The following is a 13,484-nucleotide window of genomic DNA, read 5'->3' as shown; positions in this document are numbered from 1 at the left end:
AGTATAGCATGTTTATAAACCTCAATATTAGGTAAATACACGGTTAGAGTATGTTTTTGCAGTCATTTTTCTTCAAACCTGCAGTGATGATCGTGAACATCATTAGAAACCATAATCCAGTGAAAGTTTTGTGTCACCTTTTGATAAAGTGGTATTTTGGATGGTTCAAATGTTACACTATGACTATGTAAGAGGAAGCCTGAATTGGTCTATTATGTCAATATCTTTACTTTTCTACAGTCAATTTTCATCAAACTTGCTAAGATGATCCTGAACATCATTAGAAACCATAATCCAGTGAAAGTTTTGTGTCACCTTTGAAAGAAGATGTATTTTGGATGGTTCAAATGTTATACTATGACTATGTATGAGGGAGGATGAATTAGACAATAATGTCAATATTTCTAATATTCTCCAGTCATTTTTCATCAAACTTGCTGTGATGTTAGTGAACATCGTTATCAACAATAATACAATGAAAATTTTGCGTCACCTTAAATGAAGCAACTTTAGAAAGAGTTGACAGGACCAGATGTGATTTTACGTGGAGTTTCTTCATTTCTGTTTGATTTCATTCCATGTCATGGTCAACCACCCACAAAACACTCTTGTCAGTGTTAAATCTCACTTTTAGAATCTGTCTGATTATATTTCAGACAAAACACGTTATTTCTGGTAGTTTATTATGGAATGAACAGACATGCAATCCAAATGAATACATTTTTACATTAAATAACGAGACAGGGCATGCAATAAGTCTCATTTATTTCAGAGTACAGTACATGTTATTTGATAATGGGTAACAGACAGTGACATGGGTGATATCAGCGCTTTATACCGTCTTTCCAGCTCGCTGGGTGTGTGTACCGTAAACTATGATGTAAACGCGCATGCAAAGAGTCAGTGACGGCTGGCGTGACCGCACTTCCACAGATGTCGGCTCACTTGGTAGAAATGTCAATGTCCGCTCACCTGAACTCTTCTTTGTGTCCGGGCTGAATGTGGCAGGTTCCTCCATTTAAACAGGGGAAGCTAACACAGGCATTGATGGGTATTTCACAGTCTTGACCCTGGAGGACCAAAGTGGACAAAGAAAATAGGGAGATTTAAATGGTTTAAATGCTAACATGGTGTATAATTAAATAGCACTTTACAACCTTCTTAGAAGGCTGTTCAGTCCTAGTCCCATTCACACGCTGATGGTGGTTTTACCACTGGAAAATTTTTACTGATAATTTAACAAACATTTTTTTTAATCCTACCTTTGTATTTTCTTTTTTCATTGGATTGGTGATGCAGCAAAATCCTCACTAGTTGCCAAATTCAGCCTGTAGTTGTGCAATTTGCAGCAAAGAATTTTCAATGTAAAGCTTTTTAAAAAATTAAACCAAAGCCTTTAGTGTTTCAGGTTTGAAATGTCGAACTCCACCTATCAACTCACCGATGCTAAGAAAGTCCTGGAAAAGCTTTTTCATTTTTTTTTCTTTTTAACATTTGGACTAAGGTTCCTGCACTCGCAAAATCAGGTATGAGTAGCCTGTTTCATTATAATGTATCACAGCTGGACTGAGTGACTCCTCCCCTCTGGTGTTCCAAACAGGAAGTACCTGCTATAGTTCCAAAGAGATCAAATCCCATAGACTTCTATAGAGAAATAAACAGTTATCACGAGTCATTCAATTTGTCTGAATAACCATCTTACTCTGATACCTTTTCTAACATGCTCTTGATGATCCTATTTTTATTATATTTTTTCTGTTGATCAAGTTATTCATATTATAAACTGACCAATCAGATGTTTCACTAAAAGTAGCCGGTCTCACATTGAACGTTTGAAACATTTGATTGGGCAGGATAACACAATCAAATGTGGATTCCCTACCACTATAAGGTTTGTATTGTGAAAAAATGGCAACTGAATTGACTTCAATTGATTGGAGCTGGAAGTGACGTCACGCTCACTCAGTCCTGTTGTCATTTACAGACAATGGGTGCACCCCACGTTTGCGCCCATTAGCAGAGCTCAGCTGGCAGGAGAGCTTGTATTAGGTACAAACTACAGTTAAACATTGTTTATCCGACACGATGTCCTTAGTAACTTCAGTGGCACATTAGAAAAAGAAAATGCAAAGTGATTTAATTACTTAAAACAAGCATTTGGAAACATTTGCAAAAAATGAGACAACAAAAGCACAAAATAATGACCAAAAATATAAAAAAGAATGCCTATAAATAATTTACAATAATTTGTTTAAGCCACATTATCAGGAATTTCCTCACCATCACTTATTTGTCAGTACGAACCGCATGGCATCTTTCAATTTTCTTTTGGGGGACTTTCAGCTGCATAAAGCTCAAGGCTGGAAGCTTAAATCAGATGCACTTGACCTTTTGGCCCTGGGCAGAGCAGCATAAGAAGCTGTCATCCAACTGTGACTGATGTAGCCATGAGGGCTTGGAGTAGCTTAGAAAACTATTGTCACTCAGCAAAGCCTGCATCCAGAAATGTAACCCCAAGCTGCTATCAGAACTATACATCAGCTCGGCACAAACACACCGCCGACTTTCTGAATATGAGCTGATCTCAGATGGACAGACTACAAGCCTTCTCCGCTTCATTCGTTGCCTTCTCCAGCACTCAGCTGTTTTCTGAATAAACACCTCTCACTTAGCAGCATCTATCAGAGGAGCACGGCGCGCTGCCTCTCCACATCAACCTCTGCAGCCGCAGTTTTCATTTCAAACTGACAAACCTTTGGCCGCCATCACACCCACTTCCTCTGATCCAAATCAAGAAGATGACATGCATCCGTGCTTTCAAACTCTATGCATCTTTATTTCTGTCACTGCTTTCCTTTTATCAAAGCACTTGCTTTGCCATTTCCTTCTGTATTTTCTTTTCAGTAGTTCATTTCAGTGTTTTTGCCCCCTTACTCTACAGATGACTTCTTTGCAACTCCCCTTTTACTTTCAGCTCTTTCAACCACCTCAGATCCTTCTATTCTTCTGTCTTTTTTTTGACTCTATATCCCTCTTGTGTTCTTTTCTGCTCTTTGTCGGAGTCATGCATCACATTTTAATGAATGTTTTCCCAGCAGACCCTACAACAAAAAGAAAATAAAGAACACACAGCCCTGAACATATGTGTGCCTGCACACACCCACATACATGAACTCTCTGTTTTCCGCGGTGACCTTGGCGACTGATGCTTTAATTAAAAGCAAGTCAGAGGTTTTGTCATTCCGCTGAAGCCCAAAGGTTGTGCAGCTTTCTCAGGAGATCAGAGGTGCATCTATAAAGAACCTGAACACAAGCACTCACACACACATCTCCTCCTCCCCAGCCTTGAACTCAGTGATCCATGATACGCACACATGAAATCGATTTCACTGTAATCTGATGTGTAAACATACAGTTCTGTGGAAGACTGGCGGGGACTTCAGGAGTTTGTATTTGGCCTAAATATAATAGACAGACAATGCGGCTGTGAGGTCAACCACTGAATTATGGACTACTGTTTGAAACCTCAGGTTTTGCACATTCTTTTAGCAAAAACAGATGAAAAGAATTTTTTGGTGAAACTATGAGCCTAACAGCAACATGAATGGCCAAGTACTTACAACATATCGAGCAATTCTGCAAGGTAAACTCATTTTAATTATATTTTCGGTCAGAAAATTGACCAACAAAGTGTTTGTCCAGTTAGGCAAGGCAAAAAACAGCTTTAATCAAGAACTGCCCTTTTCCCCACAGATGTCTGTAAAACCTCATGTGTTTGCTATTGGAAACACTGTTGGTTTATTGCACGTTTATGTTGTAATCCCTTTTCAAAGTTACAGACTACATGTAGCTTTTATTTAACCCTTGTGCTATCCTAGTCACTTTAACATTGGGAGTTGGGTCATCTAGACCCACAATGCTCTGAACCTTTTTTCTTCAATGATTTGTGATCTTCACTGGTGTCCATGGATTACATGAAATCTTTCCACCTTCATCCACCTTCGTCATGGTAGGACAGCACCCCGTAGGACAGCACAAGGGTTACAGTCTGTGGTTCCCATTCATTGACAAACTAAACTCAGATCTGTGGCTTTAGAGACCAATAAAAAAAAAGGTTAAGGTCTGGGTCCTTAAAGAGTAAAATATGAAGATATCCTATGGAAAAACTGTGTATTCAAACCATGACAACATCTAAACTGTAAATCTTAAAGTTCCAACAGCTACAACTATATATTTTCCCCTGATGCACAGCCAAAGACTCTCAACAATGAAACTAAATCAAGAAACACAAACTTTTGCACCCTAGGATGGATTGGCGAGCTGCCCAGGCCGCACCCTGAAAAAAAGCTTCAAACGTTTGCAACATGACTCACAATATGTTCCTCAGTGACATAATAGTATTAATGGGTAGTTGATTCTAAAAACTATGACGACTTCGTATCAACACCACCAAGGGTCCTCCCTGCATCTTACAGACATCCAGATAGGCAGTTATGCTTTTAATAAGGCATTTTAGGAATGTCTCAGAGAAACCATGAAGATGATGGTGCAGATGATAAAATTTTATTAACAGCAATAAATCAACGCTACAACTAAACTGAATGTTTGCACGACACAAACCCCAAATTTGGTTTGTCTCATCTGAGAAGAGGTGTACAAACCAGAGCTCTGTTGGGGAAAAGAATGCAATCTCATTTTTTAGTCCCCATAGCTTAACTTACTCCTAAAGTACCTGCAATGAGCTGCATGTTATAATGAAGTGGGTACTATTTTCAGCTGCTTTCAAAAGATGGCTTCTATTATTAGACTGTTGTACGGGTTGATTGGGTTAACCTTGCTGAAACAGCCAGACGCAGAACACTGGCGAAACTGTGGTGTGGGAGGACAGGGACGGACAATTCACAAGCATAGAAAGTTTCTCCCGGTCGGGTTTTAGGTGCTTCAGCTGCACCCCGTTGTTTTCAGTTTGTAATTTGGATGTTTGAGTCACAGAATACAGGATGTAAAGTTCAATGATTGGTCAATGTGCTGTGAGAATAAGTGTGTTTGGGTTTGGTTTCCTTGAATTTTGTTTTTCTTGGATGGTTTCATGTGAAGTTTTGTGTTTATTAATTCAACTTTTTGTTTCTGGTCCCCTAAACTTTGAGTTAGTTATTGTCATATTTTTGCCACCTCCGTGTTGTGTTTCTGGTTATGCCGTTTTTAGTTTGCACATATTTAAAAAATCTTTTTCCAATATTTCAGTTCATTTCAACTGGTCTTTATTTCATTTTTTAATTTTGAGGTTGTGTCATTTCAAGAAATCTGCAAAAAATTTCCTCTAAAACACAAGACACAAATGTTCCTCCTTTTCTCCCAGAATGCATCTTGATAGCACTCCACCTTAAATCCATATGGACAGTTGCAGCGGTAGGACCCAGCAGCATCTGATACACAGGTTCCGTTGTTCTGGCAGGGGGCTGCCAAGCAGGGGGCGCACTTTGTGGCGAGGTTGATATCCACAGGGCCTATACATTGTGGCAGGGGCAGATAAGAACAGAATAAAGCAATGAGACAGAGAAGGCGCAATGATAAAGAGACAGAACAAGAAGGGGTCACAGCTGACATGCATGCTCAGCCCCGCCGTGCTAAAAGATCTGTGAAAGCTCATTTAGCAGGTAGCGTCATTGGAAAAGGCCTCAGAGAAGATGAAACTTAAATGCTTAGGAGAGCAATAAATGTGATCTGTCTCTATGGCCAAGACATGTAGGAGCAAGAGGAATGTTTGAGAGGAAACTCAATAGCAGTTTTTTCACAGCATCTGCATTTGTAACCCAACCTACAATCTCAAATAAACTTAGCTGTGCAATTCTCAAAAGCACAAACTCAGGAAAAAAGCATTTGTACATTTATAGTGTGCATTTTTTCTTGGATTCTGCACTGATTTCATAGCGAGGGACTTCTAAAACTGCTTATATTAAAGGTCTACAGTTACTGTTCTCTGAAAGACAGAGATGACTGGCTTAAAACACTACTAAAATATCAAATGATGGACTTTTAGATATTAGAAGTTTCCCTTTATGATGAACAACTCATATTATCTCATAATTGATCAAATTATGAATATTAAATACAGTATAGCAAAAAAGGTTTTTTACTCATCAATGACTCTAGTTGCCCCACTTAAAAAGATGAATTTGGTCATGTTCATCATGGAATCACTTCAACTATTAGAGACAGAATGTATATATAAAAAAGAAATCCAGGGAATCCCATTGAATAATTGTTAGATCAATTATTTGAATAATGATGCAGAAAGTATCTCCTACAGACAAGCAAAAATTATGTCCCTCACAGACCTGTTCCTTCTTTAAATAGCTCTTCTATCCTTGAATTGTTACCTGTTTGAACTGCTTATCAGTATAAATACACCTGTCCACACCTTAAACAGATTGACTGCAACCTCTCCACCAAGACCAAAGAGCTGTCAAAGGACACCAGGAACAAGACTGTAGACCTGAACAAGAATAGGATGAACCAATTTACAATAAACCAGCAGCTTGATGAGAAGAAATCAACGTTTTATTAGGAAATGGAAGAAATACGAGATCCAAGTAAAATTTCATTTCAAAGGGTAACCATGGTGATTGAGGAAACATCCCAGAACTACACAGGGGAACTGTTCAATGACCTTAAGAGATCACATGTGTTACTATAGTAACACATGATGTTGTCATGGATCCAAATCCTGTGGAGCCCCAAAGGTCTCCCATGCTCAAACCAGTACATGCCCAGACCCGTCTAAAGTTCTCCAGAGACCATCAGGATGATCCAGAGGAGGATTGGGAGAAGGTCATGTGGTCAGATGAGGCCAAAATGGAAATCTTTAGTAGAAACGCCATCCCCTGTGTTTGAAGGAGGAAGTAGGCTGCATCCCAAGAACGCCATACCCACTGTGAAGCATGGGGGTAGAAACATCATGCTTTGAGGTAATTAATCCAAGTTAAGGAAAAGATGAGTGGAGCCTTGTATGGTGAGATTTTGGGGCAAAAATCTCCTTCCATCAGTGAGAGCATTGAGAATGAACATAGATGCATTTTCCAGCATGACAATGATCCCATAGGAAACCTTTGACCTCTGTCATTGCCAACGAGATTAGCAGTACAAAATATTGAGTAGAACTTCTGTTATTGACTAAAAATCTATTTTCTGTTCCGTTATACAAATTAATTCTTTAAAATCAAACAGTCTGGTTTCCTGGATTCTTCTTTCACAGTTGAAGTGTATCTCTGATGAACGTTACAGACCACTCATCCTATGCGTTTTGCCTCATCGTATACCCAAGACAAATGAACATATTCCAAAGTAAATACATTTAAATCTGCCATTTTCAAAATCTAAATTGTGTGTAGGTCAATTACTCTGGAGGTCGCAGATTTGCAGAGTACAAAGTCTTCTAGGTTTATACGATTTGTGTCTCCCTCAGCAGACTTACTGAAGGTGAAAATGTGGCTATGAAATAGCTGCTGGTTTTTATCTATGAAATCCAGGAATTTATAAAGTGTAAAAACATTTTAGGATTGATCAGCATGGATGAACTTTGCATATACACTTGGGGGAGCTTTAATGGAAACGGAGAAAGCTGGGAACATTCAGGGCGGTACACACCTTTACATTGGAATCGGTTGAGCGGTGTTGTGAGCAGGAGTCTGTCAGCCATGTCAGCTGGTCCAGTGCAACGAGCAATGCCTAGAATCCGAACAAATCAGCTTTATTTTGCTCTGCCTTTACAAAAGACATCAGTCTTTTTTTTGTCAATGATCCCATTATACCCTGATGATTTCTTACCGGGCTCTTTAAATCCGGCTTTGACCCACTGAGAGAGCCAGCGTAAGTCACAGTTACAGTACAAAGGATTGGCACCAAGTGCTCTGTGTATGAGAAGAATATGGTGATGTACTTGTTATGCGTTCCTCAGTACACGCTGATAACTCAAGCAGAGTCTGCACTTACAGGTGGGAAAGGGAAGTGAGGTGGTTAAAAGCTCCTTCAGGAATAGTTGACAAGTCATTACCATGGAGAGTCCTGCAAAAAGAAATACAAGAATAAGAATAACTGAGAGTAGTATTTGTTAATAGTCCTGCAACAAACTTGACTTAATTGTTATTCCATTGATCCTCTTTTTGCTCACTTGAAGTCCCACTCCGATCATCTTTTGATCTGATGTCAAAGTGTTCCCAGTTGTCTTTTAATAATGATTATGCCTTTCTTAGCCAAAATCCAAAAACCTGTGTCATTTTCTAGGACACAGTTTCTGTAGAGCGGCATGAGTTCATTAGAAATTCACCTCTGACTTCTGGGTGGGAATGTTGGCACAGAGTAAGCCTGCCCCCATTTCCCATTATCTAGTTGTTCGCACGCTCTCCTGCCAGCTTACAGCCCCTCACAACCCCGTCTTAACATTACCGCTGTAACAAAAATGGTGAGCACTACTGAAGCTATCCAGCCGTAAAGTTTTGATCCAGATTCCAGCTCAGACAAGGAAACCAAAGACGTACATAGGTCTGGTCATCTACAAGTAAATACAACAGAATGGAGTGGAGCAGGGAGTCAATTGTAGTACCTGAGTCACAACTACCAGCTTTTTGAATTTGTTTTTTTTTATCTGCTCCCGATTTACAACTATTTGAATAAAGAAATACTAAGAAATAAAAATGTTAGCTTAATTTTCTTTATATACAGTACAGACCAAAAGTTTGGTCTCATTTGAATGAGATGGTGTGTCCATACTTTTGGTCTGTACTGTATGTTCTCCATCATGTGAAAAACGATACAAGAACATGTTAAAAATAGCAAAAATACAATTTTCACTGGAGCTGGTGTTTAAAGTAGATCATAAATAACTTTTTTCCATCCATTTTATCTCCAAGCTGTTGACTGTAACCTAGACAGGCTTGATGATACATTTGCTAACTCTATTTGTGGTTCCCTGGTGGTGAAACATAATCAACCCTGTGGAAAATGAAAAAAAAAAGTATAAAATATTTATAAAGAAATGACTGAAAATAAACAGAAAAGTTATTTTCATTGTTGGGCAAAAGCTTGTTTTGCACTTTGAATGGAATATAAACTGTCTCATTTGGTAACCAGCAGACTGCGGTGTGTTATTTTCTGTGTGTTTGTAGAAACAAGTGTGTGCCGCATGAAAGTTGAATGTTTATTGGTGTGTGTGATTTTCACGTGGTGTGCTTTTGCTCATGTGAGCGAGTTGTGTGTTTGCGACTCTGAACATTGTGTGTTTGTTTGTGTGCCATTTGAGCCTGCTGCCTGCTGGTTTGAAGCTCACATTCCATCAGAGCGGATGAATGTGGCTGGGGACAGCCATCAAGCATCCAACTATTGGCAAAATGTGCACTGCCTTTTGTGTGTGTTTGTGTGTTCATTAGGGTCAACCTCCACCAGAGTGCACAAAAGTGTGTGCGCGCAGCATTTAGTTGATTTTGTTGTGTGCTTGCAGCAGTTCTTCGTGTCATCAAGTGTCTGTGTGCGTCTATGTCTGGTGGACCAGCAGCCCCTTTTCAATGCTGGCCCACGGGGGATGTGGGTAATGAGGAGGTGACAGTGATGAGTGCTTGGCAACCAGTTGCTACGCAGGGAGAGAAGGATCAGTCCCCACGGCAACATCAAGTAAAATGAAAGGAACTAAGAAAAGGGGGAGAATAAAAAAGTCATCGCTCAACTCCTTCAAGGTGAAAGCATCAGTAGTAATACAGTCAATATGCAGGAATAAGACAAAAACAGCTGGCTTCTCTGAGGAAGAGACACAGACCTTCCCTGAACAAAAACTCTGCCCTTTCTGGAATGGCTGTGAGGATTGCACAAACAAAGGAGGGATCTAGGCATATTTTTATTTAACATAGTTAAAGACTCAATCTAATTAAAATGGTGTTTTTAACATGACCTTGTAGCAATTTTCTGATGATAGAGGACCCATGTAAAGAGAATTCAACTTAAAATTGCATTTCTGACTATTCCTCTATTCAGGTCTTTGGGAATCAGGAGCTGGGTTTTTTATGAGCTATTTTTTCAAATTTCTAGTGTGGTTTGCTTCCATACCAGGATTTACTTCAACAAATAACTAAGCAGAAGGGGAGAAAGTAATGCAAAAATGTGGCAAATCCTGTTGTGGAAGACCCGTTTCCTGTTCTGTTTCTGTTTGCATTGAAGTGTTCATACTCCATGGACGCTCTCTGACACATTTCAGTTCTGTGAAAAAGCTTAAAGCCTGAATAGATCGCTGCTTTCAGCTCAGAGATATTTATGTGTGGGCCTAATAAGAAATGTGAAATCTGCTCATAGCTTGTGTACCATACAAGTGATTTGTGCATGTTCAGTGTGCGTACAGCAGCTTGATGTGCACGTGGGTGGTCGGAGAGCAGCACTCACTTGTGTGTGCACGCGCATGCATGTGGATTATTGGAGCAGAGGGTGGACAACCAAATGGATGACTGAGTGAGACAGAGGATGAAAGTCGATTCATCAAACACAACACTGGGTGGAGGGAGAAGAGCACAGGAGAGGATGGATGGACAGAGAACATGAGAAAAGAGGAGTTGCCACAGCAGACAGATGGAGAGGGAGGCTTGGAGAAATGAAGATCATTGTTTGTGTTTTAGTGGTAACGCATTTTTAAGGTTAATGTAAAGTGTTCTCACCCTACAGAACTTTAAAGAAAAAAAAACTGCCTAAACTTTGATATTTTTCAGAAATTGGAGAAGTAAAGTGTGGTGTAGCGAATCGAATAGACTGTGGAGATGAAGAGGGCTCTACTCACAACAAGCGAAGGGACTTGAGGCCATCGAAGGCATGGACCGGGAAGCAGTGAATCTGGTTATAGCTCAGGATGCTGAAAGAGAAGAAAGATGACACTAAGGGTGTACTCAGACTGGGAAGATTCTGTGTTCCACATTTAGTCCGGTTAATTTGTTCCGGATCGAGTCCAGAGCTTTGCGTTTGGTCTGTATTCAGACTGGTATCAAGTGGACCATTCTGTTAAGAACCAACACTTGTAAACAAAACCATGTGACTAAAGACCTCATCGGTCATTGGCCAGGAACTATGAGGCCGGGTCAAAACAATAAGAGAAAGAGGGACATGCTGCGCTTTACAATTCTTATCTAGACAGTTAGAGCTTTATATTTCGATTACCAGTTTGGAATGTTGAGAACAACACTTTTTACTTGTTACTTTGGTACGGCGGAGGGATGCTGCAAGGCGGTTCCTGGTCCCAGACCAGAGTCCGCTTGGGTGGACAAAAACACTCAAGATGTGGAAAACATTCTCCTTGCAGGTTCAACCGGTGTGCATAATCTCCCAAAAATCTTTGAGCCAATGAATTACAGAAGAGGATTGGGAAATTGTACTTGGAAAGAGAAACGTTCTGTTTTGCCTTAATTCTTCATGTTTATGTAAGGAATTAACAAAAAGAACTTTCCAGTGATGCTATCCAGGACTTGACAGAAATCTGTGGTCACCTAAGTGTAAATCAGTGCAACTGTATGAAATGTGAAACATGGTGATGTTGAATTTAGCTCGGTTAACGGCGTCTAGACAAATCCAGTTAGCGGATTTCACATGATTCGACTGATACTTACAGCCAAAAGAAATACGGATAAACACAAGATAAAAACGGAAAAGAGGAATGGGACTGTGGAAGGACCACTTTGAAAGGACTACTTTATCACAAATGTGATACAGAGCACTAAAAACTACTATGTAAGGGTATTAATGAAGATAGTCAATATGTAAGGGTGTATTCAGACTGGAAAAATGCGTTGGTCCGGACAGAGTTTGCTTAATTTGGTCTGGATTGAGTCCTGGACCTTGTGTTTGGTCTATTTTCAGACTGCCGTCTACATTTACTGTATGTTTCGAACTAAAGCTTGTAAACAAAACCACGTGACTAAAGATCTGTTTAGTCACTGGGCAGGAATTCCAAGCGCGGGGCAAAGCAACGAGAGGCAGAAATTATGAAAGTCCTGCGCTTTGCAGGCTGAGTCAGGATGGTTCACCAATTCAAACTTAATATTTCACTGACCAATTTTGAACATCCATATCAACATCAGGTACAACACGTTTTACTTTGGTACAGGAGGGGCATGCTGCAAGGCCATGAAGATACACTGATCAGTGTTTATGACACATAGATTGTCAGGAAAACATTGAGAAGCAATGTGTGTCACGCTAAAAATTGTTTTAATTAGCCTGCATTCATCCGATCACATTTCAATGTTTTGCTGTGCCTTTTTGTTATAGTTACTAAAATTTGAGATGTAAACTCTGTTTACATCTCATTAATCCCCGGCTACGGTGGCCGTTTTGGTGAAGTTGTTCTGATTCCACTCAGACTGAGGAAAACTCTAAACGAAGCGAAGCTCAGTCCGACTGGAAACAAACCGAGACCACCTTGAAAGATGGGTCAGAGAGCGGTTCCTGGTCCCGGACCAGTGTCCCCTTTGGTGTATTCAGACTGAAAATTTGTTCCGGATTATCAGAGGGAACGAACCCTGGTTCACTTTAAGTAATCCAAATGTATCCAGCCTGAATACACCCTAAGAAATAAATGACAACATCAATGAAATTCACAATAAACAGAACAAAATTAGAGATGTGAGGCAAGGGAACATTTAGGACAGAGTTAAATCCCACTCTCTATCTCAGCGCACTGATAATTCATCATATGTCCTTTGCATGACCAGGTTTGAGTGTTACCATGGTGACTTACAGTGTGGCCAGCTGAGTCATGTTGCTGAAGGTGTATGGAGCCAGCGTGCTGATGCTGTTGTTGCTCAGGTCTCTGCATAGAAACAAATAAACAGTAAATGCTCACAAACACACATACAGAACACACTGTATGCAAGAATGGAGGCAAACTGTTGAAGCATGTGACATCTGGGTATTATTCTCAAGGTTACATGAAAGGCACATACACCAGTGACAGCTGCTTCAGAGCTGCCAGCTCCTTGGGCACAGATGTCAGCATATTACCCTCCAGGTATCTGCAAGGAAACACACATACTTGACTTAGTGTGTTGCACATAGACAAAAAATATATATTTTTAGGGGTTGAATAAATGCCAATATCACACATTGTAGATTGCCAGTCTGCCATAAAATGCAAATAGAAGATAAGAATAATGTGGAAAGGGTTTTAACTGTTAGCAAACAAAGAGTAATATATTGTTTATTGTTTTATTTCTGGAGGTGTTGCCTTCCCTATTTTATTTCTCTGGGAGCTTCATATTTTATGTTTGCTACTAATCATTTTTACCTCAAAGTATTCGACTGTTTCACTTTAACTTTATATTTTCTCCTAAATACAAAAACATCTGCTAAAGCAAGCTTTTAGAAAAATGTCTTTGAATGTTTTTAGCATGCTAAGCTAATTGCTAAGCTCATTAGCACCAAGACCAAGGCTGTGTCTGAATTTCCTCACTACTGCCCAA

General features: G+C 39.8%; 1 protein-coding gene across 2 annotated transcripts in view; it reads right to left on the bottom strand.

Moving 5' to 3' along the window:
- Nucleotides 1–13,484, bottom strand: part of slit3 (slit homolog 3 (Drosophila)) — a 316,135-nt gene that overhangs the window by 29,912 nt on the left and 272,739 nt on the right. For both annotated transcript variants that reach the window (XM_011479838.4, XM_011479839.4), the window contains 8 exons: nt 12,969–13,037; nt 12,764–12,835; nt 10,814–10,885; nt 7,993–8,064; nt 7,828–7,910; nt 7,648–7,728; nt 5,383–5,507; nt 973–1,070 (listed from right to left, as the gene is read on the bottom strand). In XM_011479838.4, the coding sequence (XP_011478140.1) occupies nt 973–1,070; nt 5,383–5,507; nt 7,648–7,728; nt 7,828–7,910; nt 7,993–8,064; nt 10,814–10,885; nt 12,764–12,835; nt 12,969–13,037 (672 nt within the window). The remainder of the gene's footprint in view (nt 1–972; nt 1,071–5,382; nt 5,508–7,647; nt 7,729–7,827; nt 7,911–7,992; nt 8,065–10,813; nt 10,886–12,763; nt 12,836–12,968; nt 13,038–13,484) is intronic.

This window comes from Oryzias latipes, chromosome 10 (assembly GCF_053564925.1).
Source record: "Oryzias latipes strain Hd-rR chromosome 10, Olatipes_Hd-rR_3.1".
NCBI classification, from domain to species: Eukaryota; Metazoa; Chordata; class Actinopteri; order Beloniformes; family Adrianichthyidae; genus Oryzias; species Oryzias latipes.
Note: the sequence above shows the minus strand (reverse complement) of the source record. Positions and strands in the feature narration are given on the sequence as shown.